This window comes from Gallinula chloropus, assembly GCF_964237585.1.
Source record: "Gallinula chloropus genome assembly, chromosome: 1".
Classification (NCBI taxonomy): domain Eukaryota; kingdom Metazoa; phylum Chordata; class Aves; order Gruiformes; family Rallidae; genus Gallinula; species Gallinula chloropus.
The window spans coordinates 187,437,173-187,464,185 of NC_140085.1; the positions used below are offsets into that span (position 1 = coordinate 187,437,173).

A 27,013-nucleotide genomic window follows, 5' to 3' on the forward strand; every position below is an offset into this window, starting at 1 on the left:
TGCCAAAAGTGGGGTTCTGCTCTGGAGAAGGGGCTGGGGGGAGGATTGTCTTCCCCCCCCCCCCAACCCCCTTCATGGATTTCCCAGCTGCGGTGGCCGCCCTGCTTATCAAGCTACGGCCAGGCCTGGTTGGGGAGCACAGGCCGCTGGTGATCCCGGCTAATCTGAGCCAGAGCAGAGCCCTGGGGAGATTAACCAGGCCTGACTAAATATATCCCAGTGCAGGAGGCTCCGTGCTCCCCACCCAGCCCAGCAGAGCCCTGCTCTGAGCAGGCTCTCGTTACGCCGCCGAGGTAATTATAGCAGGCAGGGTTTTCATAGAATCCCAGACTGGTCTGGGCTGGAAGGGACCTCAAGGGTCACAGAGCTCCAACCCCCCTGCCACAGGCAGGGCCACCAACCTCCAGGCCTGGAGCTACACCAGGTTGCCCAGGGCCCCATCCAACCTGGCCTTGAACACCCCCAGGGATGGGGCACCCACCCCCTATCTGGGAAGCCCCTTCCAGCCCCTCACCACTCTCTCTGGAAAGAACTTCCCCCCAATATCTCATCTCACCCTTCCCTCCTCCAGCTTCACTCCATCCCCCTTGTCCTGCCAGTCTCTGCCCTTTAACAAGCCGATTCCCCTCCTGTTTCTCTGCTCCCTTCAGGGACGGGAAGGCTGCTATGAGGGTCCCCCTGCAGCCTTCTCTTCTCCAGGCTGAACCAGCCCAGCTCCCTCAGCCTCTCTCCATAGGGGAGCTGCTCCAGCCCTCTAATCACACACCCCCCCTCCAGAGTTTTGGAGCAACACCGTGCTCCTCACTTCCCAGTTCACCTCACTGGGCTCGTTAACAAAGCACAACCAGAGCAGAGCCTTAAGGATGCTCATTAGGGCTTCCAGTTTTTAATCACCCTGACTGGCAGGCAGCAGATGCAGCTCCTGATGGGAGGGTTCCCCCTCCCAGCCCTGTGCTGGGATGAACACGCTCCAGCCTGCCCGCAGCGTGCCGGGAAGCAGCCCGACACTCCCAGGGAGAGGGAGCTTGGGGAAAACTCACTGGGTTTTGTACCCTGAGCAGAGTTCATGACATAAAACATCTCCCAGGAGGCTCTGGGAGCTCCAGCGCCACCGGCACCAGTGCCCAGCTCTTCACTTCCACACCGGGAGCACTCGCTCGGTGCCAGATGTGACCACAGAAGAGCCACAAAGGGCAGAAGCTCTGGCCAAAATCCTACTGGGGAGGCTCTGTGGGGCCCAACGGCTCTGCCCAGGGTGCTGCTGCTCGCAGGGTTGTGGGGTAGGAAAGGGAGCAGGACCCCTCTCCTGAACGGAGCAGGCACAGAGTTTCACCAGAGGAGCTGGAGATCCGGCACTGGATGTGCTAGAGGGGAAATAGCTGTGCCAGAGGGGGAATACCCCGTGCAAGAGGGGGGAACGCCCTGTGCCAAGGCCCCTGCTGCCCATACTCACATTTTATTGATGATCCGGACAAAGACGCTGCAGTCCTGGAGCTGGGACACGTCAGTGAGAGGATCTGGGCAAACTTTTGTGCTGTTCACCTGGAAAAGGGGGCTGGACGGTCAGAAGGACAATGCCAGGCCGGGCCACCCGCTGCTTCCCCAGTCCCAAGGAGCAGAGCCCTGGGGTGATTAACCAAGCTCCTGGGCACAAGAAGACCCATCCAGATACAAGAGCAAAGCCACCCACCCCCTGCCCCTGCTGACCCCCATCTCCACAGCCTCAGAGCCAGGCAAGCCAGCACAGGTCTCACCTATGATAGCACAGCGATGCCTCACTCAGCTCCGGCTCCCCAGCACTTCCCACTGCCTCACCAAGCTCTTCCAGCATTCCTGGTTACCAGGCAGGAATGGGGAGCACAGCTTCTCCCCCAAACACTCCCCTGCCCCGGAAATGGGGTACCCTGGGACCTGCCCCAACCCACAATCCCCCCCCAGGACCCCCGCAGAGCAGCAACACCCCCCTGGCACGGAGTGAGGGAGAAGGAGGCTTTACCCAGGTGAGGAGAGCCGCGGCTCTCGCTCCGTGAAGAGGCATCTTGGGGAGGCTGCCAGCTCACCTAGGAACGCCACAGAAGAGGGGGGGAAGAAGGTAATTAAGGCCAAGCATAGTAATTACATTAATATCCGGCTTGCACACACTGCCAGGCATTCCTGTCCAGCAAGGGAGGACCAGGCTGGGCTGGACAGGGGTGCACAGAGGTGAGTGGCCAGCACCCTCCTGATTCCCAGACAGGACCCAAGCAGGGTCCCATCCTGTAGCCCCCCAAAATTTAAACCCCAAGGTGGGGATCCTCCCCCGCCCCCGTATAAGGCTCAAGGGATGAGCGCTGCTCAGGCTCCTGGCTCCCCACACCTCCCCCCAAAAGCTAAGGGTGGGGAGCCCACTTAGCCCCAGGGGCCAGGCAGAGCCCCCAGGCTCAGGCAGAGCCCCCTCACCGGTGGTCTCAGGCCCCAGGAGGACGGCAGCATCACATCAGGCCCATCTTTCAGGGAATGGCGCAGAACCAGTCACGGCTGTCGGCACCACGAGGGATCCTGGCAGCACCAGGACCCCCGGGCACAGGGGGGTCTTGCCTATGGCTCTTCCCAGCCCTGGGGGGTCCGATGGGCTCTCAGCACTCACTGCCCACCTGGCAGCCTAGCCTTGCCCTGCTGCCAGTCCCGGCACAGCATCGGCAATACCATGGGGGCTGCCAGCACCCTGGGATGAGACAGGGGGGTTCAACACCCCCCAAACCCAGGGGTGTAGGGACACTGCGCCAAGAGGCAGCACGGTGCAGCCCCCAAACCTTCCCCAGTACCCCCCACCCCAGCTGCTGGGACCCCCAGGGTGGGCAGGCTGCCACGGAGCCTGGAAGGAGCCGGAGAAGGTCACCGGGGGCCCGGTGCGGCGGCCAAGCCACAGGAGCCCTGCCAGCTCCCCTTCCCGCCAAGAAGCACCTGCCAGGGGCTTCCCCCCACCCCCCCTCCCACCCCCCGGCATCACCACGCAGGGTGGGAGCCGGGACAAGTGGCTCCGGTGACCCCGGGACGCGGGGTGGCTGCCAAGTCCCCTCCGTGGTGACCTTTGCCTCCGAGCCCGGTGCCGACCCGGTAATCCTCCCGGTGAGCAGCGGAGGGGGGTGCTGAGCGGGGCCCCCCGCCAAAACCCAAAATAGTCACCCAGATGGGGAGGCTGCTGCTCAGTTCCTCACCCTGGCACCCCCCCCAAACCCCCCCCCCGCAACGGGCCAGGGTCCCAGCTGGGATCAGGACCCGTTCCCAGGAGACCCCAGCACACCACAGCCACCAGCCCCGGGGTTTGGGGGTCTCGGAGCACCCACCAGCTTGGATGGGAAGTGCAGGGGCCTCAGCGGGATGAGTGCCCCCCATCCCCCGCCCCCCCCCCTCAATTTGGCTACAAAGCAGCTCCTCTGCCCCACAGCACCCACCAACACTCCAGCCCCACGGTGCACCCATCCAGGACCTCTCCCCAAAAACACACCCAGAGCCTCTGGACAAGACACACACGAGACCCCCCCCCGGCGCTGAGGGCCACATCCTGCTGAGCACACAGTGCCAGGGCTGAGCTTTACCACACCAGCGGCACCCGGTGAGAGGCCTGGCTCCTTGCCAGCACCAGCAGCACCTCCCCCCCACCCCCCACCCCCCCCCAGTGCCCCCAAACAACAACATGCCCCACCGTGGGGCTCACACTACACCCACATCTGCTGACGGGACGCGGTTGGCAAGCCCGGCGATGGCAGTAGCCCCACTACCCACCCACCCACCCCCACCTGTGCCTCAGTTCCCCCCCCAAACACACCCCCGTGCCTCAGTTTCCCCCCCCCAATACCTCAGTTCCCCCCAAACACACCCCCATCCCTCAGTTTCCTACACACACACACACCCCGTGCCTCAGTTTCCCCTCCACACACACACACACACACACCCCCGGCGCAGGGTCGCTGGGGTGAGGATGAGGATGGATGCTGAGGGTGGCTGGGGAAGGGTCTAGGGGTGGGGGGGGGGTTCCTGGCGAGGGGTGCGGGTGGCGTTGGGCTCCGGCGCTCCCCCCCAGCGCTCGCTCGGGTCACAACTCGGCGTTACGCAAGCCCGCGGCTCCGGAGCCTCCCACCCGCCAACAGCACCGCGGGGCCGCCCCGCCTGGCCCAGGATTGGCGCGGGGGGGGGGGGGTCCCCCCGCAAGCAGCCCCCCGAGAGAGGCGGGCGCCCCACAGCAGCCCCCCCCAGAAGGATTCGGGCGCTGAGGGAGGGGGAACGGGGCCCAAAGGCGGCCGCCACCCCAGCGCCCAAGCGCCCGGATGTTGGCGAACGCAATTGGGGTTGGGGGGGGGGGGGGGGGGTGCGGATCCGAACCTGGGGGGGCTGGTTGGGGTGCTGGGACGGGAGCCGTACGGCGCGGCGAGGTTCGAGGGAGGGGTGGCGAGCTGAGCTGCGCCCCGCTTCGCCTCCCTCCTCCCTCCTTCCTCCTCCTCCTCCTTCCTCCTCTCCTTCCTCCTCCTCCTCGGCGCCGCTGAAAACAAACGAGAAGGATAAAAGTCTTTGTTGGGGCCTTACCGGGGGAGTGGGGGGGGTTAATCCGCCATGAGCGCGGGGGAGGGGGGGTCGCTGGAAGCCCGGGGAGTTCCGGAGAGCTCCCCCCTCTGGGAATTTCGGGGAGCCCGCGCCCCCCCCCCCTTTTCCTTGGGCCTCGCACAAAAGTTGTTGGGCTCCCTCCCTCCCTGCCGGGCTGGCTGGCGGCCGTTCCCCTTCCTGGCCACCGGCCACCCCACGTCACCGCGCCGGGGCCGCGCTCGTTAAAGGCACAGGGAGCCGCGGGGAGGGGAGAGGCGAAGGCCGGGACCGGCACGGGGGGAGGCTCCGTTTGGGAGCAGGAGCGGTGTCTGGGTACGGCAACCGAAGGGGCGATGGAGACGGTGGGTTAGTGGGATGCTACGTGGTTGGGGGGGATCCCCGGTATCAGCCCCTACCCCACATCACATCACCCGCCGGCACGGATGGAGCCACGGGAACCTCTGCCCCAAACCCCCGCAGGGCGAGAAACGGCGGCGGGGACCGGAGCGGGGACCGGAGGGGGGGACGTGACCCCCCCCCCATCGCCTCTCCCCGCCCCGGGGAGCCCGGCCGCTGCAAGGGCCGGCGGGGAGCGGGACGCCGGTGCCCCGGCGCTGCTCCGGAGCCCCCCCGGGATCCAGCCCCGAGCACCGGAGCGGGGGCCGCAGCCGGGGCCGCAGCCGGGACCCCCACCCCTCGTCTCCCCTGCCCGCCCCGGGGAGCCCGGCCACTGCAGGGCTGGCGGGGAGCGGGACCCCAGTGCCCCGGCGCTGCTCCGGACCCCCCGGGAGCCGGCACCGGAGCCCGGGAGAGCGGCCGCGCCCCCCGGCCCGCAGGAAGGAGCTGCCGCCACCGAACCGGGCGGTGAGGGGCCGAGCGCGGCGAGGGGCGCTGAGCGGACAGAGCGGAGCGGGCGCGGGGGCTGCGGGGGCTCCTCGGCCCAGCCCCGGGGGGTAACGGGGCGGGGGGGGGGGGGGGGCGGAGGGGTGATGGAGGACCCGGCCCGGCCGGTTCCGGACACCGGGACCGGCGGCGCCCGCGCCCCTCCCACAGCGGCCTCAGGCTCGGCCCCCCCCGTTACCGTACCCGGGGCCGCCCCCCCGCGCTCGCCGCCGTCGTGATTCAAACGGCTGCGCCCGCCCCCGCCGCCTCCCCATTGGCTGCCGCCGCAGCGGGGCGCGTCACGTAGGCTGGCGGGGAGACTACAAGTCCCGGCAGCCTTTGCGCACCGCCGTGTTCTCGCGAGAGCTGAGGGGGGGTGCCGGGACGACAACAACGACGACGACGGGAGGGGGTGGGCGAAGATGGCGGCGGGAGGGCGGGGACAGGAGAGGGGCCAGGGTGGGTGTCCCCAGCCCCCAGCCGCCGCCAGAGCCCCGGGGTGAGACTCACCCCGTCCGGGGACACCCCCCGTGCCTCAGTTTCCCCCAAACACACACCCCGTGCCTCAGTTTCCCCCCAAACACACCCCCCGTGCCTCAGTTTCCCCCCAAACACACACCCTGTGCCTCAGTTTCCCCCCAAACACACACACCCCGTGCCTCAGTTTCCCCCAAACACCCCCTGTGCCTCAGTTTCCCCCCAAACACACCCCCCCGTGCCTCAGTTTCCCCCCCAAACACACCCCCGTGCCTCAGTTTCCCCCCAAACACACCCCCCGTGCCTCAGTTTCCCCCCACACCCCCTGTGCCTCAGTTTCCCCCCAAACACACCCCCCCGTGCCTCAGTTTCCCCCTGAAACACACACACACCCGTGCCTCAGTTCCCCCCCAAACACACACCCTGTGCCTCAGTTTCCCCCCAAACACACCCCCCAGTGCCTCAGTTTCCCCCAAACACACACCCCGTGCCTGTTTCCCCCCAAACACACACCCCCTGCCTCAGTCTCGCCCCCAAACACACCCCCCCATCTCAAGTTCCCCCTACCCTCCCCCCCACCCCCACGGGAGGAGCGGGACCAGTGAGTCCCAGTAGCCCACTGGGAGGCTGGAGTGGTCAGTCGTCCCCCCCACACCCCCTCCCCAAACCTGGGGCACCCCCCCAGCGTCCCAGTCAGAGAGGAGCCAGGCACCGGCGGAAGGGGGTTTATATACTGGGGCCAAGGAGGTGGGGGGTGAACCCCTCCCCCAAAAACAAACTGGGGGGGGGGGGGGGCAACCATCCCAAAGCAAAGGGGGGGACAGGGCAGAGCCCCCCCCCCCCTTCCCCACAGGTCACCCCCCACCCGGGCCCCCCACCACGCCGGTGTGTCCCTTTGGGGTCAGCCCCTGTGTGATGGTGGGTGCAGCCAAAAAGCAGCCCCCCCACTCCCCCCGGGGGTGCGCTGGGGGGAAGGGAGGGGGGGGCTCAGTGAGGAGACCCCAGGTCTGTCCAAGTTCTGAGGTGGGGGGGGCGCAGAGACCCAAAAAATAAGGGGAGGGGGTAGGGAAAAACAACCCCCCCTCCAAATCAAATCCAAGAGGGGTAAAACTGGGGTGCTGGGGGGGGGGGGTCCTCAGGGGACACCCCCCCTCCTCCAAACCAAGCCCAAGAGGGGTGAAGTTGGGGTGCTGGGTAGGGGGGGGCTCAGTGAGGAGACCCCAGGTCTGTCCAAGTTCTGGGGAGAGGGGACCAGAGACCCAAAAAATAAGGGGGGGGGGGGATAGGGAAAACCAACCCCCCCTCCAAACCAAGCCCCAGAGGGGTGAAGCTGGGGTGCTGTGGTGGGGGGGGGGTCTCAGGGGATCCCAAACTGTACAACCAGTTCTTCTTTGGCGTCGACTCGGATCTGTGAGAGGGCGCTGAAGGCGTAGGCAGCTATCCGTGACACCTGCGGGCACAAGGGGGCAGCGCTGGCACCCACCGGACGGTGCGGGAGGGCAGGAGGGGGGGCTGAGCCCCCCCCCAGGGCCGGCCCCTCACCTGCTGCAGGTCGGCGAAGGGGACGGGGTCGCTGGCGAGCACTTGGTGGGGCTGGGTGGTGAGGGAGGGCAGCGCGGGGAGCTTCTTCCAGTGCGTCAGGGTGTTGCTCAGCATGGCCAGGCGGGTGCTGCGAGCGGGGTGGGGTGGGGAGCGGAGAGAGGGGGGGCTGCACTGCCTGGTGGGGAGCCCCCCATCCCGTGCCCTCCTCTCCCATCCCCATCCCGGCACGAGCTGTATCCTCCCATCCCCTCCCATCCCCCTACCCATCCCACTCCCCTCCCCTCCCATCCCATCCTCATCCCTCTCCCTTCCCATCCCATCCTCATCCCCTTCCCATCCCGTCCCCATCCCCCTCCCTTCCCATCCCCCTGCCCAATCCCCATTCCCATTCCACCCCCACCTCAACCCCCATCCCATCCCCATCCTCATCCCATCCCCACCCCAAACCCCTCCCTCTCCCCATCCCAAACCCCTCCCCATCCCCTCCCCATCCACACCCCAGCCTCTTCCCATCCCCATCTCATCCCACCTCAATCCCCATCCCATCCCGGTCCCCTCCTCTCCTCACCCCACTCCCATCCCATCCTCATCCCCTTTCCATTCCCATCCTTTCCCCATCCCCATCCCAAACCCCTCCCCATCCCCTCCCACCCCTCATCCCACCCACCCTTCCACCCCCCATCCCATCCCATCCCATCCCATCCCATCCCATCCCATCCCATCCCCCCCCACCCCCCATCCCATCCCCATCCCTTCCCCATTCCCATCCCACCCCTATCACCACCCCATCCCCATTCACCATTCCCATCCCACCCCTACCAGCACCCCATCCCATCCCCATCCCCACCCATCCCCAGCAGGGGCCCTGCAGCCGAGCCGAGCCAGGGCGTGGCTGGGGGGCAGCGGGGACCCCCCAGGTGCAGGGCCCGCCCACCTGTACTGCCGCGCCCTGTCCATGTACTCGTGCTGCTCCATGCCCTGCGAGTCCGCGGCCGACACGTCGATGATGTTGCTGCGGAGACAGGAGAGCGGCACCGCCGGGGCTCGTCACTCTCCTCAGCCCTCTCCCCTCCCCATCCCATCCCATGAGGGCAACTGGGGTTTCGGCACCCTCCAGCACCCCAAAGAGAAATCCCCAGACCAAAGGACTCAGGGGCTGTTACAAGGTCTGTGGGGTTCCTGGGAGGGAATCCCTACGGATTACAGACACCAGTGGCAGCCACCCTGGAGAGACAGGGCCATCCCCATCCACATCCCATCCCCCTCCCCATCCCATCCCATCCCATCCCCCTCCCCATCCTCATCCCCCTCCCCCTCCCATCCCCATCCCCATCTCCCTCCCCATCCTCATCCCCATCCCCATCTCCCTCCCCATCCCCATCTCCCTCCCCATCCCATCCTCATCCCCCTCCCCATCTCCCTCCCCCTCCCCATCCCATCCTCATCACCATCTCCCTCCCCATCCTCATCCCCATCCCCATCCCCTGCTCATCCCCCTCCCCATCTCCCTCCCCATCCCCATCTCCCTCCCCATCCCCATCCCCATCTCCCTCCCCATCCCCATCTCCCTCCCCATCCCCATCTCCCTCCCCATCCCCATCCCCATCTCCCTCCCCATCCTCATCCCCATCTCCCTCCCCATCCTCATCCCCATCTCCCTCCCCATCCTCATCCCCATCTCCCTCCCCATCCTCATCCCCATCTCCCTCCCCATCCTCATCCCCATCTCCCTCCCCATCCTCATCCCCATCTCCCTCCCCATCCCCCTCCCCATCTCCCTCCCCATCCCCATCCTCATCCTCATCCCCCTCCCCATCCCATCCTCATCCCCCTTCCCCTCCCATCCCCCTCCCCCTCCCCATCCCACCCCTGTTCCCCTGGCACAGGGTGGCTGTTGCCCTGGGGACCTCGGTGCGCGCAGGGAAGGTCCCTAAGCCACACTGCTTGGTGGGCATCCCCAGAGCCCCCGGCCCAGGCCCCAGGACCGTGGCAGGGCCACCATGACACAGTGGGAGGGGGCTTCGTGCAGCCCCAGCGCCCAAACAGGGCCAGAGGAACACGGGGATGGGGGGCAGATCTCCCCCAGCTCCCCCTTCCCCCCCGGCACAGGCGGAGACCCCCCGCAGTGAGGCTGTGGCAGCACATCCAATCCCCAGGGAGCTGCTCCCAGTGCCCTCCCAGTATCCCCAGTGCCCCCAGTTGAGCTCAGGGGAGGGCTGGGGGCCCCGCCATGGTACACAGCCCACCCCACAGGGTGAAGGTGGCTTACATGGCCTCACTCATCCCAGTGCCCTCCCAGTGCTCCCAGTATGCCCAGTGCTTCCAGTGACATCATTACACCAGTGCTCCCAGTGCTCCCTCAGTGACATCACTGATCCCCCAGTGCTCCCAGTGCCCCCATGCTCCCAGTATCCCCAGTGACCTCTTTGCTCCCAATGCCTCCCCAGTGCTCCAAGTGCCTTCCCAGGGCCCCCAGTATCCCCAGTGACTTCCCAGTGACCCCTGCATCACCAGCGATCTCACTGCTCCCAGGGGCCCCAGTGCTCCCAGTATCCCCAGCAGTCCCAGTGACATCATTACCCCAGTGCTCCCTCAGTGTTCCCAGTGACATCGCTGATTCCCCAGTGCTCCCAGTGCCCTCCCAATGCTCCCTGTTGACCTCAGGGGAGGGCTGGGGGCCCCACCATGGTACACAGCCCACCCCACAGGGTGAAGGCAACTTACATGGCCTCACTCATCCCAGTGCCCTCCCAGTATCCCCAGTGCCCCCAGCTGACCTCAGGGGAGGGCTGGGGGCCCGGCCATGGTACACAGCCCACCCCAGGGGTGAAGGCAGCTTACATGGCAGTCTTGGCAAGGATGGAGGAGAGCATGGCCTGCTCGTCGGTGCGTGCTGAGGGGAGGCTGTGGTAGCTCTGCTCTGCTCCGTTCAGAGCCTTGTTGGGAGGGCTGGCTGCCGGCTCCAGCAGCCGCTTCGTCTCTTCTTCCTATGGGAAGGGGGAGAATCAGCTCCCGGGGGGCTGGGTCTTTACCGGGGGGAGGTGGGGGGAGTCCCCAGGAGGGAGCCTGGCTCTATCTGGGGCCCGCAGAGGGAGCCCAGCACAGCTCAGCTCAGGGGCGGGGGGAGCGGAGCCCCCAGCCGCAGCTCGGGCATTAACTTGGCAGGAAGGGCCCGGCCGGGAGCCGGTGGGAGCGACCCCCGGGAGAGCGGGACGCGCGGTAGGGGGAGCTGAGAGCGCTGTCAGCCCCCCCAAACGCACCGGGGGGGGGGGGACGGGACACCCGCGGGTCCCTCCCAGCCCCAGGGAGCCCCCGGCCGGGCCCCTCTCCCTCCCCGCGGCAGGAAGGGAGCCGGGTGCCGGCCCCACCGCGACTCCCCGGGGCCTTGCACTGACGGGGCACCGGCACGGGGTGTAACGGGGGGCGTGGGGGGGCTCTGGGCGGGGCGGGGGGCGGGACAACCGGCGAGCAGCACCCCCACCCCACCCCCCCCAGGAACCGGCCCAGCGGGGCCTGCGGAGCGGGGACGAGGCGGAGGCGGAGCCGAGGTGCCCCCCCGGCCCCGAGCGGCCCCTCCCGCCCCGCAGCACCGGCCCGGGCCCCGACAGCCGGGCGGGCGGGCGCTTCTCCTCCCCCCAGCCCCGGGCGCACCTGGTCGGAGGCCTCGGCCTCGCTGCTGTAGCAGCAGCCCATGGCGGCGGCGGCGGCGGCCGGGCCGGGCCGGGCCGGGCGCGGAGTCCGGTGCAGGCCCCGCCGCGCCGGTCACGTGAGCGCGGCGAGAGGGGCGGAGCCAAAGCGGGACCCGCCCGTCCCGTCACCCGGCCGCGCGTCACGTGTGCGGAGGTGGCCAATGGGAAGAGACGGGCGGCCTCCCCCTCCCCCCCCGCCCTCCCCTCCCCCCGCGCGTGCCCCGCCCCGCCCGGACGCGCCGCTCTCACGTGAAGAGCGGCCAATCGGAATAGGGCTGGGAGGGGCGGGGAAAGCGCGCGCCGGCCCCGCCCCTCGGCCCCCGCCCCGCCCCGCCCCGCGCGCGCGGGCTGGGTCACGTGGGGGGGGGCGCGCCGGGATCGCGCGCGGTGTGTCACGCGGCCGGGGCCCAGGCGCGCGCGTGGCGCGGGCTGAGCGCGTGCGCCGGAGGGGGGGGGACACACAGGCCGCGGTGACGGCGCGTGCGCGGGGGGGGCGGGGCGGCGCGAGGCGCACCCGGTGCTCCCAGTGCCGCCCCCGCGCGCCCAGTATCCCCAGTGACCTCTCTGCTCCCGGTGCCCCCAGTGCTCCCAGTCCCCTCCCAGTATCCCCAGTGCTCCCAGTGACCTCCCATAGCTCCCAGTATCCCCAGTGACCTCTCTGCTCCCAGTGCCCCCAGTGCTCCCAGTCCCCTCCCAGTATCCCCAGTGCTCAGTGACCTCCCATAGCTCCCAGTATCACCAGTGACCTCTCTGCTCCCGGTGCTCCCAGTGCCCCCAGTATCCCTAGTGACCTCCCAGAGCTCCCAGTATCCTCAGTGCTCCCAGTAACCCCAGCACTCCCAGTGACATCATTACCCCAGTCCTCCCAGTAACATCACTGATCCTTCAGGGCTCCCAGTAGCCTCACTCATTCCAGTGCTCCCAGTATCCCCAGTGCCCCCAGTATCCCCAGTGCTCCCAGTGACCTCCCAGAGCTCACAGTATCCCCAGTGCCCGCAGCTGACCTCGTTACCCCAGTGCTCCCATTGCCCCCCCAGTGCTCCCAGTGACCTCCCAGCACTCCCACTATCCCCAGTGCCCCCAGTGACCTCCCAGTGACCCCAGCATCACCAGTGACCTCACTGATCCCAGTGCTGCCAGTATCCCCAGTGCCCCCAGTGACCTCCCAGTGACCCCAGCATCACAAGTGACCTCACTGCTCCCAGGGAACCCCAGTACTCCCAGTATCCCCAGCACTCCCAGTGACATCATTTCCCCAGTGCTCCCAGTGACATCACTGATCCCCTAGTGCTCCCAGTAGCCTCACTCATCCCAGTGCTCCCAGTGGCCCCGCAGTGCTCCCAGCATCCCCAGTGCCCCCACTACCCTCCCAGTGCCCCCAGTGCCTCCCAGCACTCCCAGTATCCCCAGTGCTTCCCAGTGCCCCTCCGTGCTCTCCCTCAGTGGGGAAACTGAGGCACACACCCCCCACCCGGCCAGGACAACGGGGGCCACCGGGAGCACCGGGACCCGGGTGGGCGGGGGCGAGCGGGGGGCGCAGGGCTCAGTGGGCACCGCTCCAGACCGGTCCCCGGGGCCGGCCCCGCTCTCGCTCCGCCCGGTAACCGGAGCCGGCGGCAGCGGCACCATCAATAATTGAGCTGGGTCCCGCCGGCTCCTGTTACCGGCTCCTGCGGGGACAGGTAGGTGCCCCCCCCACCCTCAAAACCACCCCAATCCCCGAGCCCCCGAGCCCCCTCCCCAATCCTAATCCCCTCCCCGTGGCCAGGGACCCCCCGAGCCCCTCCCAGCTCCCGACCACCCCAATCCCCTCCCCCCCCGGGTGGGGTGTGTGTGCCTCAGTTTCCCCACAGAGGAAGAGCATGTAGGGGCACTGGGAAGCACTGGGGATACTGGGAGGCACTGGGAGGGCAGTGAGGATACTGGGAGCGCTGGGAAGCACTGGGGGCACTGAGCATACTGGGAGGCACTGGGTGATCAGCGATGTTACTGGAGGCACTGGGAGCAGTGAAGTCACTGGGGATACTGGGAGCACTGAGTTAGCGCTGAGCCCGACCAACTCATCACACCAGTGGGGGCAGGAAGAAGCTGGGGACACCCCCCCAGCCCCACCATCCCCCGTGGGTTGGGTGGGGGTATCCACATCCCTCCCCCAGCCCCACCACCCACCACACTTACCCCCCCCCCCAGCCATGGTGTCCCCGGCCATCGCCTTGGCCTTCGTCCCCTTCATCATCACGCTGCTGATCCGGTACCGGCACTACCTGGTGCTGCTGTACCGGGCCGTGCTGCTGGGCTGGCTACGGGACCGGCTGAGCGGCGTGCCGCGGGAGCACCGCGCCTTCCAGTACCTCCTGGCACACGCCATCCCCGGGGACCCCCGGCACGTCCTGCAGACCCTCGACCGGTGGTGCTACGAGCGGGAGCACCTGCCCAGCGTGGGGCCCATCAAAGGTAAGTGGTACCCTCGCCCGATGGTGCCGGGCACAGCACTACCGGCATGGCCACGGCACTACTGGCACAGCCATGGCACTACCAGCACAGCCATGGCACTACCGGCATGGCCATGGTACTACCGGCACAGCCACGGCTCCACCAGTAGAGCCCTGGCACTTGGGGCAGTGACGGCATCGCCAGCACAGCCACAGCTCCACCGGTACAGCCTCAGCACTGGGGGCATGGTGGTGGCACTGGTGGTATGGCGGTGGCATCACCGGCATGGCCATGGCTCCCCTGGCACAGCTACAGCACCCTGGCCACGGTGGTGGCACTGGGGGCACAGCCGTGGTTCCACCAGTACAGCCACAGCACCCTGGCCACGGTGGTGGCACTGGTGGTATGGCAGTGGCATTGCTGGCACAGCCCCACCAGTACAGCCCCAGCACTGGGGGCAGTGATGGCATCGCCAGCACAGCCACAGCTCCACCAGTACAGCCTCAGCACTGGTGGCATGGCAGTGGCATCACCAGCGTGGCCATGGCTCCCCTGGCACAGCTACAGCACCCCGGCCACGGTGGTGGCACTGGCGGTATGGTGGTGGCATCGCCAGCACCTGTTACAGCCCCAGCACTGGTGATATGGCGGTGGCATCACCGGCACAGCCACAGCTCCACTGGTACAGCCCTGGCACTGGGGGCACAGCAGTGGCACCGGGGGCACAGCGGTGGCATCACCAGCACCTGGTACAGCCCTGGCACTGGGGGCACAGTGGTGTCACTGGTGGTATGGCGGTGGCATTGCTGGCACAGCCCAGCATTGGGGGCACAGTGGTGGCACTGGTATCGCTGGCATGGCCTTGGCACCGCTGGCACAACCATGGCACCACTAGTAGGGCTTTGCACCCCCACCCTGGCCGGGGACATCACGGGCGCGGTGGGATGGGGACACCGGGATCCCTGGCACAGCCCCCTGCCCTGCTGCGCCATACCCTACACCGGGGAACCTTACAGAACCCCCCCTCCGCCACACCCCAGCAGCCCCCCCGGGGGGAAGGGTGCCCAGGGAAGGGGAGGGCAGGGCGAGGGGGTGCCGGGGGGGCAGCGTGGCGGCTCTGAGCCCGGCGGCGCTTGGCGACAGGGCGGATCGTGGAGCGGCTGCTGGAGGAGCGGGCGCCGCTGCGGGCGCTGGAGCTGGGCACCTACTGCGGCTACGGGACGGTGCTGCTGGCGCGGGCGCTGCCGCCGGGCGCCCGGCTCTACACCGTGCAGCCGGAGCCCCGGCACGCCGCCGTGGCCGAGAAGGTCATCCGCCTGGCCGGCTTCGACGAGCAGACGGTGAGCACCCCGAAACGGGGGGGTGATGGCGGGGAGGAGGGGACCTGCCAGGACGCCGGGGCTGAGGGGGGGTCCGGGGCTGAGGGGGGGTCCTGCCAGGGCGCCGGGGCTGAGGAGGGGTCCGGGGCTAATGGAAGGGTCCTGCCAGGGAGCCAGGGCTGAGGAGAGGTCTGGGGCTGAGGGGGGGGTCCTGCCAGGGCGCCGGGGCTAATGGAAGGGTCCTGCCAGGGCGCCAGGGCTGAGGAGAGGTCTGGGGCTGAGGGGGGGGTCCTGTCAGGGCGCCGGGGCTAATGGAAGGGTCCTGCCAGGGCGCCAGGGCTGAGGAGGGGTCTGGGGCTGAGGAAGGGTCCTGCCAGGGCGCAGGGGCTGAGGGGGGGTCCGGGGCTGAGGGGGGGTCCTGCCAGGGCACCAGGGCTGAGGGGGGGGGGGTCTTGCCAGAGTGCTAGGGCTGAGGGGGGGAGTCCAGGGCTGATGGGGAGTCCTGACAGGGCACCAGGGCTGAGGAGGGGTCCGGGGCTGAGGAAGGGTCCTGCCAGGGCACCGGGGCTGAGGAGGGGTCTGGGGCTGAGGTGGGGGTCCTGCCAGGGCACCGGGGCTGAGGGGGGGTCCGGGGCTGAGTCAGGGTCCTGCCAGGGCCCCGGGGCTGAGGAGGGGTCTGGGGCTGAGGGGGGGGTCCTGCCAGGGCGCCGGGGCTGAGGAGGGGTCTGGGGCTGAGGGGGGGGTCCTGCCAGGGCGCCGGGGCTGAGGAGGGGTCTGGGGCTGAGGGGGGGTCCTGCCAGGGCGCTGGGGCTGAGGAGGGGTCTGGGGCTGAGGGGGGGTCCTGCCAGGGCACCAGGGCTGAGGGGGGGGTCTTGCCACAGCACCAGCGCTGAGGGGGGGTCCTGCCAGAGTCCTAGGGCTGAGGAGGGGTCCAGGGCTGAGGGGGGGTTCCAGGGCTGAGGGGGTGGGTCCTGCTGCAGCACCGGGGCTGAAGGAGGGGGTCCTGCCAGGGCTGAGGAGGGGGTCCTGCCGTGATGCTGGGATTGAGGGGGGGCTTTGCCGTGGTGCCAGGGCTGAGGAGGGGGTCCTGCCGCGGCATCGGGGCTGAGCGTGCCCCCCCACCCCCCACACAGGTGGAGCTGCTGGTGGGCCCCACGGAGGAGGTGATCCCCCGGCTGCGGGAGAAGCACGGCCTCTGCCAAGCCGACTTCGTCTTCATGGACCACGGGAAGCGCTGGTACCTCCGGGACCTGCGGCTGCTGGAGACCCACCAGCTCCTGGCGCCGGGGGCCACCGTCCTGGCTGACAACGTCCTGTTCCCCGGGGCCCCCCACTTCCTGCAGTACGCCAAAACCTCCGGCAGGTACCGCTGCAGGGTGCACCGCGCCAGCCTGGAGTACTTCCCTGCCATCCCCGACGGCATCGCCGAGCTCCGGTACACCGGGAACAGCTGAGCCAGGAGGGGACCGGGGCGGGGGTTGGGGGGCACGGGGACCCCGCTGACACCGGAGGGGACCGGGGTGGGGGGGCGGGGACATCGCTGACACGGTCAATAAGGGGTCTGGAGGCGATGTGCTGGCTGCTGTGCTCTGTGATGGGCTGGGGGGAGCGTGGGGCAGGTGGAAGGGGGGGGGCTGTGCACCCCGGGTGTCCAGGTGGTGTGCACAGGAGGTGGAGAGCACGGGGGGAGCACCGGGGGCAGCAGCAGTTGGGGGGCACCAGGGAGAGGAGGGAGTACTGGGGGGAGATTACCCCGGGGGGGCAGCTCCGGAGGTGGGGAGCGAGCACCAGGGGTGGGGGAGCACGGAGGCAGCACCAGCTGGGGGGGCACCGGGGAGAGGAGGGGGGCAAGGAGGGAACGGGGAGTACCGGGGAGGGAGCACGGGCGGGGGCGGTGCCGAGAGGGGCGGGGGGGAGCATGGGGAGCGGCGCACCAGGGGTAGAGTACCCCAGGGGGGCAGCACGAGGTGGGAGGGGAGCGAGCATCGGGGGAGGGAGCATGGGGGCAGTACCAGCTGGAGGTGCACTAGGTGGGGGGACACTGGGAGGGGGGGGCGGCACCGGAGGCTGGGAGCGGGGGCGGCAGGGGGGGGGAGCGAGTACTGTGGGGGCGGGGCTGGAGGGGCTGCACCAGAGCCGGGGCGGGGCTTAAAACCAGTGTTTATTAGGAAGGATCCCACCCCCACAGCCGCACCGGGCAGAGCTGGGTGCCCCCCAGCGCTGTGACCCGCCCCCCCCTTCCCCAGCACCTTGCCAGCCCCCTGGGTGGCTTCACCCTGAGCCCCCCCCCACTGTCCCCGGAGCGGTGACGGCAGGACGAGTGTCACCAAACTGGGCCATGGTGGGAGAAGGTGTTTCCCCAGGCTCTGGTGAGAGGTGGTGGCAGCAGCATCAGATCATCCACTGGTCCTGGTCCTGCTCTGCCCCCTCCATGTCCACCTGCACGGGGTGGGGGGGGGAGGTCTGAGCCCCTCCCCAAGGCAGGGAACCCGTGGGATGAAGAGCACCTAAATGAGGGACACATCCCCCCCCAGCCCCTCATTTACCTCATTAATCTCCCCATCATCAGGAGACTCATTATAATCGTTCATCTCATCCATGTCCTGCATGTCCTCATCATCCTCCGAGTCCTCTTCACTGTCTTCATCGTCCTCATCATCCTCCTCCTCCTCCTCATCGTAATGCTACAGGCACAGCAGCACCCCATTATGTCACACGTGTCCCCCCCCCGCCTCCCCCAGCCCCTCAAGCGCTCCGCAGGGGTGAGGGGCCCACCCACAGCCCCCCACTCACCTCAGATGCCGGCTTTCCTATGGGCACCAGGTTGTTGTCCTTCTCGGCGATGCTCTGGAGCTGGAGAAGGAAGAGGTGGGGGAGGTGGGTGAGCCTCCCTGCCAGCTCCAGGACCCCCTCCCCCCCCCCCGGCAGCCCCGGGACCTCCACCCCGGACCCACAACTGCCCCCCCCCGGCAGCCCCGGGACCTCCACCCCGGACCCGCAACCGCCCCGCTTCCCCCCCCCCCGCGCTGTCCCTCTCAATATCGCCGGGCCCGGTGCTGCTCCCCGGGAATCGCGGCCGCCGCGGACGCAGGGCGGCGTCACCGGAGCCGATCCCGGGGCCGCACCGGGGCCGCTGCGCTGCGGGCCCGGCACCCCCCGGCCGCGCCAGGCACGGGGAGGCCCCTGGGGAGCTGCGGGGCCCGGCCCCGCCCCGCCCCGCGGCCCACCCAGGCCTGGTGCTGCTGCTCCTGCTGCTGCAGCTCGGTCTCGTCCACGCAGGGCCGGTCGAGGTTGAACCAGAGGGACTCGGTGACGCGGGGCAGCAGCGAGGGGAACAGCGTGGACATGGCGGGGCCGCCACCGGCCGCCGGGCCGGAAGTCACCCGCAGCGCCCGCCCGGCGCATGCGCGGAGGGGCGGCTGAGGCCGTGCCCTCGAGGGCAGCGATTGGCCGAGGGAGGGGCGGGGCGGAGCTTGATTGACAGCTGGGGGGGTCCGGCGTCTGTGGGGTCCCCCCTCCCGGGGCTTCCGTGACCCCCTCGGGGCAACTGTGACCCCCCGGGGCATCTGTAACCCCCCCCGGGGCATCTGTAACCCCCCCGGGAGGTGTCTTCCCCCTTCCTTGGGCATGTTTGTCCCCCCTCGGGGCATCTGTGACCCCCCCCACCGGGCAACTATGACCCCCCTCGGGGCATCTCTGACCCCCTGGGAGGAATCTGCCCCCCACTTTGGGGCATCCGTGACTGCCCCCCGCCCCCGGGGCATCTGTGACCCCATTGGAAGCAGTCTGCCCCATGCCTTGGGGCATGCCTGACCCCCCCCCCGGGGGTGTCTGTCCCCTCTTAGGGCATCCGTGACCCCCCCCCAGGGCATCTGTGACCCCCTGGGAGGTATCTGCCCCTCACTTTGGGGCATCTGTGACTCCCCCGGGGCATCTCTGACCCCATTTTGGGGGGGTCTTCCCTGCCTTTGTGCATCTGTGACGGCCCTCAAGAGGCATCTACCCCCTTCCCAGGGCACCTGTGACCACACTGGGGGCTGTCTGCCCCCACCTTGGGGCATGTCTGACCCCCCCGGGGCATCTCTGACCCTATTGGGTGGTGTCTTCTCCACTCCTTGGGGCATCTGTGACCCCACTGAGGGTGTCTGACCCCCCCCCTTTGGGGTATCTGTGACCGCCCGGGGGTATCTGCCCCACTGGGAGGTATCTGTCCCCCTCCTTTGGGCATCCCTGACCCCTTCTGGGGGGTGTCTGTCCACCCTTGGGGAATCTGTGACCCCCCCGGGGCATTCCTGACCCCCTGAGAGGTATCTGCCCCCGTCTTGGGGCACCTCTGACCCCCTGGGGCATCCCTGACCCCACTGGGGGGTGTCTGCCCTGCCCCCTGCGGCATCTGTGACCCCCCCCCCCGGATGTTCCCTCCCCCCTGTGTCCCTCAGGGGTATCCACCTCTCGCAGGGTACGTGTCTCCTCCCAGTATCTACCACCCCCCCAATCTATCTGCACCCCCCAAGACATGTCTGACACTGAGGGGGATGTCCTGCCCCCCCCTCCCCTGGGTCACGAGTGACCCACGAGGGGTATGGGACCCCAAGGGGGGGTGTTACCCCCCCCTTCAGGCTGCATCTCCCCCACTTCCCCCAGGACACCTCCTGGGGTGCGTGTGCCCCCCACCCTGCAATGGGGACCCTGCAGCACCCCCCCATGTGCCAGGACAGGGGAGGGAACCTCCACACTGTGTGTCCCCCCCCTCTGCTTTCCCTGGAGCAGGGCGAGGCAAAACACCCTGGAGTGGATTTTGGCCAGTGCTGGCCCCAGCGCGGCGCCGGGAGGAGAAAGCTCCCCACAGGCCCAGGGAGGGGTGAAGGGGGGGGGTGTGGGGGGGCGGGCCTGGGATCACCCGGGGCCACGCCGGGGCGCGGTGCCCCATCCTACCCACGCCGCGCCGGGCACCGGGGCCGCGTCCCGTGATTGGCGGCCAAGGGTTGCGTCGCACAGCGACCTTTGAGAGGAGCCACGCTCGGCCCACGGCACCCAACACCCAGCACCAGCCCCCCAGGTAAGAACCCCCGACGCCACGCCGGTGGTCGCAGCCCCCGGTGCCGCTCGGTGCTGGGGTGGGGGGACACGGACAGATAGACAGAGAGACAGACACACAGGGGACTTTGGCCCCACCAACACCGCGGCCAGGTGAGGGAAAGCAGCGCTGGAGATCCCTGGGTGGGGGGTGCTGACATCTTGACACCCCCCCCCCACACACACACCCACCCACCACCACCCCGGCAGAGCGATGGCAGCTGGATGGGTGCTGCTGCTGCTGCTCCTGGCCTGGCTGGCGGTGGCCGCGGCGGCGGCGGCAGCGGCACAGGACGCGCTGCTCAACATCTGCATGGACGCCAAGCACCACAAAACAGAGCCCGGGCCTGAGGGGCTGCTCTACGGCCAGGTATGGTGCTGGCACACCACCCTGGTGGGTGACACCCCCCACCGCCACGTCACCGCGCTGGGGGGGGGTCCTACGCCGCGGTTGTCACCCTTGTGGGGTGCTGGCGGCACCCGGTTCCGTACCGGGATGCTGCGTGGGTGCGTGGTGGCTGAGCTCCATCACCCTGGCACAGTGTGCCCTGTGGAAGGACAACGCCTGCTGCACGGCCAACACCAGTATGGAGGCCCACCAGGACCAGTCCTACCTGTACAACTTCAACTGGGACCACTGCGGGGCCATGCCGGAGAAGTGCAAGCGGCACTTCATCCAGGACACGTGTCTCTACGAGTGCTCCCCCAACCTGGGGCCCTGGATTGACCAGGTGGGTGCCGGGGATCCCCCTCACCCACCCACCTCCTCCTGGGTTGTGGGATAAGGGAGGAACTGGGAGGTTTCTGGGGTGAACTGGGCTGAACTGGGATGAGGCCGCAGCCCACCTCATCCTGGGTTGTGGGATAAGGGAGGAACTGGGAGGTTTCTGGGCTGAACTGGGCTGAACTGGGATGCAGGCGGACACCAGCTGGCGTAAGGAGAGGATCCTGCACGTGCCGCTGTGCCGGGAGGACTGTGAGCAGTGGTGGGAGGACTGTCAGGATGCTGTCACCTGCAAGGTCAACTGGCACAAGGGCTGGAACTGGACCACAGGTTGGTTTTGGGAAGGTTAGGGACCCCCCCCACCCTTAGAGCCAGAATCCCCCTTGGGGCCAGACCCTCCCCCATCAGGGCCAGGCACTCCTATACCTCCCTGGTCACCCCAAATCTTGCCAGCAGTGGCCAAGTCCCCCAAACCACTGGTTGGGGGGTCAGGGAAATGTGGATGGGTGGGGGGATGAGAGTCCCCATGGGGTGCTGGGTGGGGGGGTGACAGGTGCTGGCAGCTGGGTGGGGGTCCCCCAGCTCCAAACTGACCCTGGCAAAGCCAGCAGGACCCATGAGGACCCCAAGACTCCTGAGGCACAGGGTGACACCAACACCCTCCCAACCCATTCCAAAGGCACAGGGTCACACCACTACTCTCCCAACCCATCCCAAAGTCACCCTCTCTTCCCCCCCACCAGGCACCAACCAGTGTCCCCAGGGCGCCATGTGCCAGAAGTTCAAGTACGTCTTCCCCACGCCCGCCGACCTGTGCCAGGAGGTCTGGTCCCACTCCTACCGCTACACCGAGTACCACCGCGGCAGCGGCCGCTGCATCCAGATGTGGTTCGACGCCGCCCAGGGGAACCCCAACATCGCCGTGGCCCGGTACTACGCCTACGGTGCCGCCGCCAGCCCCCCAGTACCCATCCCCATCCTGCTGGCACTGCTGCCCCCCGCGCTCCTGGCCCTGCGCTGAGCCAGGGGAGCTCCAGGCAGGAGATTTTGGGGGGGGGCAAAGTGCCCTGTGGGGGTTTGGTGGGGGGGGAAGGCTGCCCTGTGTCCCTACCCCCACCCAACCCCTGGGATGTCCCCTGCTCGCTGTCCCCCCCCCCCCCATCTCCCAATAAACACTCCTGCCCCACTGAGTGTCCGGGTGCTGTGGGAGATGGGATGGGGCGCAGTGGGATGGGAGGGGGGACCCATCTCCAGGACACCCCCCCTTTTTATCTACACCACCCCGCTGGGATGTGTGGCATCACACCCCGTCCCAACTCCCACCCCCGCCCCCGGGAAAGCAGGGGGCACGGCGGGGGTGCCCTGTGCCATGATGCTCGGGGGGCGGGGGGGGGGGGTTGGGACAGCGGGGGTCCTGCCGGCCCGGAGCCCCCCCCCAGCTGCCCCACGTCCCACCTCGGGGGGCTCAGCCCCGTCCACATAGGCACCGGGCGGGGGGGGGGGGCGTACCCCCGGGGTACTCCTCCCCCCTCCCCGATGCCCCCCCACCTGGTGCTGCTTCCCGGGCTCCCCCACCCGCGGTGCTCACTCGCTCCCCCCCATCCCGTGCTCCCCCACTCCGGTGCTGCCCCCCCGGGGTGCTCCTTTCCCCCCGGTACTCACTCCTCTCCCCGGTGCCCCCTCACCTGGTGCTGCCCCCCCTGGTACTCCCGTACCCCCGGCACCGCCCCCCGTGCTCCCCCCACGGTGCCCCCCCCCACCTGGTGCTGCCACCCCCCGGCACCGCCCCCCGTGCTCCCCCCCGGTGCCCCCCCCCCACCTGGTGCTGCCCCCCCACCGGCGCCACCCCCCGTGCTCCTCCCCCGGTGCCCCCCCTCCCGGTGCTCCCCCCCTCCCCACGGCACCGCCCCCCGTGCTCCCCCCCCGGTGCCCCCCCCCCGCCTGGTGCTGCCCCCCCACCGGCGCCACCCCCCGTGCTCCCCCGCCCCGGTGCTCCCCACCTCCAGTGTTGCCCCCCCGGGGTGCCCCCCCCACCCGGTACTCCCTCCCCCGGTGCCCCCCCCCACCCGGTGGTCCCATCCCTCTCCCCGGCACCGCCCCCCGTGCTCCCCCTCCCCTCCCCGGTCCTCCCCGCCCCCGATCCAACTCCCCGCCCCCCCCCTTACCCCCCTCCCCTCCCCCGGGTGCCACCTCCCGCCCCCCGCCCGTTCTCCCCGCCCCCATCCCGGTGCTCCCCGCCCCCCGCTGTGCCCCCCCCGCCACCCCCCGGTGCTGCCCCCGCCCGCCCAGCGCGGCCCCGCGGCGCGGCCCCGGCGGAGCATGGCGGGCGCGGGGGGGCCGGCGCCGCCCTGGTACCACCGGGACCTGAGCCGGGCCGCGGCCGAGGAGCAGCTGGCCCGGGCCGGGCGGGACGGCAGCTTCCTGGTGCGGGACAGCGAGAGCGTGGCGGGGGCCTACGCGCTGTGTCTGCTGTGAGTGGGGGGGGGCACCAGTGGGAGGGGGGCACCGGCGGGACCCCGGGGGGTGAGCACGGGAGGCGGGAGGCCGGGAGCGCCGGCGGGACCCGGGGGGGGGACACACTGGCGGGCGAGCGGGCGGGGGGCACCGGGGGCACCAGTGGGAAGGGGGGGAGCACGGGAGGCCGGGAGCGCCGGCGGGACACCGGAGCGGGGGGGCACCGGCGGGAGCGGGGGGGCAGTGTCGGCGGGGGGCCGGGAGCGCCGGCGGGACACCGGAGCGGGGGGGCACCGGCGGGAGGCTTGGTGGTGGGGGGGGGTGTACCGAGGGGAGTCACGGGGGTACGGAGTGTGGGGACCGGGAGCACCGATGTGGCACCGAGGTGCGGGGCGGGGGGCCTGGAGCAGAGGAGGGGGTCAGGGGAGCGCCGGCGGGACTGGGGGGTACACGGGGTTGGGGGGCAGCGGGGGGAACGGGGTGTGGGGACCGGGAGGAGGGCACCGGCAGGAGTGGGGGGACACGGGGTGGGGAGCCTGGAGCAACCTGGGGGGGCACCGGGGGGAGCAGTGGGGAGTGGGCGAACCGGGGGACACCAAGATCTGAGGGGCATGGGGAGGGGGAGGGAGGGGCAGGGAGTAGCAGAGAGGCACCAGGGAAGCCTGGGGGTGGGGGGCACCAGGGAAGTTTGGATGGGGGGACCCGGGGTGCATTGCAGGGGGAGCGGGAGGTACCATGGGGGAGGAGCACTGGGGGAGATGCGGGGGGCACTGGAGGGTATCTGGGGGGGTACTGGTGGGGTCTGGGGAAGATCTAAGGGGGTACGAGTTGGGTGGCCAGAGGGGTGTCTGGGGGGGGCCACAACACCTTATTGGGGGGGGGTCTGAAGGGGCGCTGGGAGGTCACATATCCTGGGGGAGCACCGGCGGGGTACCCATGAGGCTGCTGGGGGCACGGGGGGTGTACTGGAGGGGATCCATGGGAGCGCTGGTGGGGTACCGGGGGGAGCAGCGGTGGTCTGGGGAGGGCACTGACACCCCGAGGGCAGCAGGCACAGGGTGACCCTCCCCAGCGGGACACCCTAGACCTGGGGTGCTGGGAGGGCAGCTCTGGCAGTGTTGGGGGGGGAGTCTGGGAGGGCACTGAAGGTTGGTACCCACACTGGGCTGGGGGTCCCCTGGCACTGGGGGTGGTGGCATCCACCCTGTGCCCCCATAGGTGTTGCTGAGGATGAGGACTGGTCCCCATGGCGCTGGGGGGCACTGGCTCCTGTGAATGTGTCTGGGAGGGTGGTCCCCAGCCTGGAGGGGGATGGCTCTGTGCCCATGGGTCACACTGGGGGCCTGGGGGCTCCGGTGGGTGCCAGGTCATGCGTGAGTGCTGACACCCTGGGGGGGGTGGGGGTGTCCCTGTGGTGCTGCCACCCGGCACTGAGCACGTTGTCACCAGGATGGCAGCCCAGCGGCCATCACCGTGCAGCATGGCCCCCAGTGTCCCCCAGAGCCCGTGGTGCATCGGTGGGGCAGCTCAGCACCGTGCCGGGGTGCTCCTGGGGTGCTCCTGGGGTGCTCCCAGGGTGCTCCCAGGGATCAGCTCGGGGCCAGCTGCCTGTGCCAGCGCCAGGCCCTTGATGTGGTTGTGGGGCAGGCAGCACGGGCACCCCGAAACGAGGCCTTTCTGCTCCCTGAAGAGCCCACGGGCACCGGCGAGCCACCGGCTCCTCAGGGCAAACTGGGGAGAAGCGGGAGTTTGCCACACACCGGGCTGGCGCAGTGCCTGTGTGGCAGCCGCCGCGGAGCCGCCGTCCTCCTCCTCCTCACCCCTGCGGACTCGGTTTCCCGGCTGTGTGGATGCGGCATGGCCGCCCGCTCCCCGCCACGAAGCCGGGGGGATGAGTGCTACCAGGGGAGAGAGAGAGCGGGCCTGGTCCCGGCGAGTACCAGCACCCATGGGTGCCATGGGGTGCCCAGGGCCTGCAGCCAGGGGGCTTGGGTAAGGCCGGGGTCTGGCACCAGCGTGTCCCCTAGCCTGGGTGCTGGCAGTGGGAACATGGGGTCACTGCCATGGTGCAGGCCCAGTGTCCGGCATCCCCCCTACCCCGTGCTGCTGGCCCTGGCTACAGCCATTCCCCACGGCTCACCGGCACCAGCCTCCACCACCGCCCTGGCTGTGGGTGCCGCGTGGCCACGCCAAGACCCGAGACGCCACAGCGGGGGCAAAGCCCGTCCTGGCCACGCCACAGCAGGCAGCTATGCCAGACCCTTCCTCGCCAGGACCTTTGGGGGTCCCAACCTGGGTGTTGGGGGGCGAGAGCGTTGCTGCAGCCCTGCCAAGCAGCCCCCGCACCGGCGTGGGGACGGTGAGGGGGTGCTGGGCTGTCTGTGGCCGCCGCCGGGGCCTAAAAATAGCTGTGGGGGCAGGAGGAGGAAAGGGAACTGCGCCGGGATCCCGGCAGCGCCGTCTTCCTTTAACCCTCCCGCCGACACGGCGCCGGATGCCGCCAGAATGGCCACGGCACTAGGCCGGGGCTTGGCCGGACTAGGCCGTGATGGCACCCAAGGGGAGCTGGTGGCACCCAGGGGAGCGCTCGCGGTGATGGTTGGTGGCTGTTGGGTGACGCCAGCAGTCATGGTCACCCCCCCCCATCCCAAAATCCCCCCCACCCCAGTGGTGTGAGCCCCCCCATGCCGGCACCCTGCTGCTGGGGGTGCGTGGGTGCCCCCACTCCACAGGGGGAGGCCTGGCGCCCGCCCATGGCCGCACTCCCACATAAAGGCTCTTTGTGCTGCCGGGGGCCCCGCGCTCCCCAGTAAACCCCCCCCCCTCCACCTCCCCATGGGATTAGTGGCCAAAATCCGCATGGGGATGAGAGGTGGGGGAGTGCCCCCCCACCCCCAGGGATGGCGGTTGTGGGGGTTCCCTGCAGCCCACATCCCCCCAGTTGGGGATCCCTCTGTGCCCCGCTCCCCCCTGGTTACTCATACAGGACCCCCCTGTGCTTTCCTCTCAGCTGGGGCTTCTCCTCTGGTTCCCCCCTTGCCCCCCCATCCAAGTTTGGGGATTCCCATGCACTCACACACACCTCACCCACCCCAGCACCCCCTGTTGTGGTTCCTGCTGTGGAGACACCAACTGTGCTTTAGAACAGAGACCCCTGTGACCCCCCCAGCTAGGGGGATCAGTGGGATGCCCAGAGCCCCCCAGCTTGGGGGGATCAGGAGCGCGCACGGAGACCCCAGCTTGAGGGAATCGTGAGGGTGCATGGAGACCCCAGCGTGGGTGGGATCGGGGGGGTGCACAGAGACCCCTAGCTTGGGGGCTTCAAGCAGGTTTACAGAGATTCCCAGCTGGGCAGATTGAGGAGTGCACAGAGACCCCCAGTTGGGGGGATCACGGGTGGTGCACAGTGACCCTAGCTTGGGGGGATCAGGGGAGTGCATGGAGACCCCTAGGTTGGGGAGATCGGGTGGTGCACAGAGACCCCCAGCTTGGGGGGATCAGGGAGGTGCATGGAGACTCCCAGCAGGGCAGATTGGGGGGTGCAAAGAGACCCCCAGCTGGGGGGATCAGGGGGGTGCCCAGAGATCCCAGCTTGGGGGGATCAGGGGGGTGCATGGAGACCCCCAGCTTGGGGGGATCAGGGTGATGTATGCAGACCCCCAGCTTGGGGGGATCAGGGAGGTACACGGAGACCCCCAGCAGGGTGGATTGAGGGGTGCACAGAAATCCCCAGCTGAAGGTCCCCAGACAGACACAGACACCCCCCACCCTCCAGTTTGGGGTCTTCCATGTTGACCCCCCCCAGAATTCCTTTGAATTGGGGACCCTCCCCAGATCCCTCAGCAGTGATTTCCCCC

The 27,013-nt window shown here is 69.3% G+C and overlaps 5 protein-coding genes across 5 annotated transcripts in view; 3 read left to right on the forward strand and 2 right to left on the reverse strand.

Moving 5' to 3' along the window:
• Window positions 1-6,629: 6,629 nt before the first annotated feature.
• On the reverse strand, window positions 6,630-11,239 carry LAMTOR1 (late endosomal/lysosomal adaptor, MAPK and MTOR activator 1). Its single transcript, XM_084280178.1, has 5 exons — window positions 11,113-11,239; window positions 10,303-10,448; window positions 8,396-8,473; window positions 7,462-7,588; window positions 6,630-7,369 (listed from the first exon to the last, which is right to left on the reverse strand). The coding sequence occupies exons 1-5, from the start codon at window positions 11,152-11,154 to the stop codon at window positions 7,277-7,279; spliced, it is 486 nt and encodes a 161-aa protein (XP_084136304.1). The 5' UTR covers window positions 11,155-11,239; the 3' UTR covers window positions 6,630-7,276.
• A 2,103-nt stretch (window positions 11,240-13,342) lies between these two features.
• LOC311205913 (transmembrane O-methyltransferase homolog) lies at window positions 13,343-16,356 on the forward strand (the record flags this gene model as incomplete). The annotated part of the gene is made up of 3 exons (XM_084280451.1): window positions 13,343-13,604; window positions 14,727-14,923; window positions 16,036-16,356. 3 exons carry the CDS (start codon window positions 13,343-13,345, stop codon window positions 16,354-16,356), a joined length of 780 nt encoding a protein of 259 aa, XP_084136577.1.
• A 798-nt stretch (window positions 16,357-17,154) lies between these two features.
• Window positions 17,155-18,280, reverse strand: ANAPC15 (anaphase promoting complex subunit 15). Its single transcript, XM_084273838.1, has 4 exons — window positions 18,130-18,280; window positions 17,696-17,755; window positions 17,449-17,586; window positions 17,155-17,341 (listed from the first exon to the last, which is right to left on the reverse strand). The coding sequence occupies exons 1-4, from the start codon at window positions 18,247-18,249 to the stop codon at window positions 17,294-17,296; spliced, it is 366 nt and encodes a 121-aa protein (XP_084129964.1). The 5' UTR covers window positions 18,250-18,280; the 3' UTR covers window positions 17,155-17,293.
• Window positions 18,281-19,874: 1,594 nt separating this feature from the next.
• Window positions 19,875-21,882, forward strand: LOC311204147 (folate receptor gamma-like). Its single transcript, XM_084279036.1, has 5 exons — window positions 19,875-19,961; window positions 20,189-20,348; window positions 20,521-20,709; window positions 20,897-21,032; window positions 21,446-21,882. Exons 2-5 carry the CDS (start codon window positions 20,193-20,195, stop codon window positions 21,721-21,723), a joined length of 759 nt encoding a protein of 252 aa, XP_084135162.1. The 5' UTR covers window positions 19,875-19,961; window positions 20,189-20,192; the 3' UTR covers window positions 21,724-21,882.
• A 1,139-nt stretch (window positions 21,883-23,021) lies between these two features.
• The window catches only part of INPPL1 (inositol polyphosphate phosphatase like 1), a gene marked incomplete at its 5' end in the record, with an annotated part of 18,124 nt that continues 14,132 nt past the window's right edge, over window positions 23,022-27,013 (forward strand). Inside the window, one exon of the mRNA XM_084280462.1 lies at window positions 23,022-23,173. Within this exon, the coding sequence (XP_084136588.1) occupies window positions 23,022-23,173 (152 nt within the window). The remainder of the gene's footprint in view (window positions 23,174-27,013) is intronic.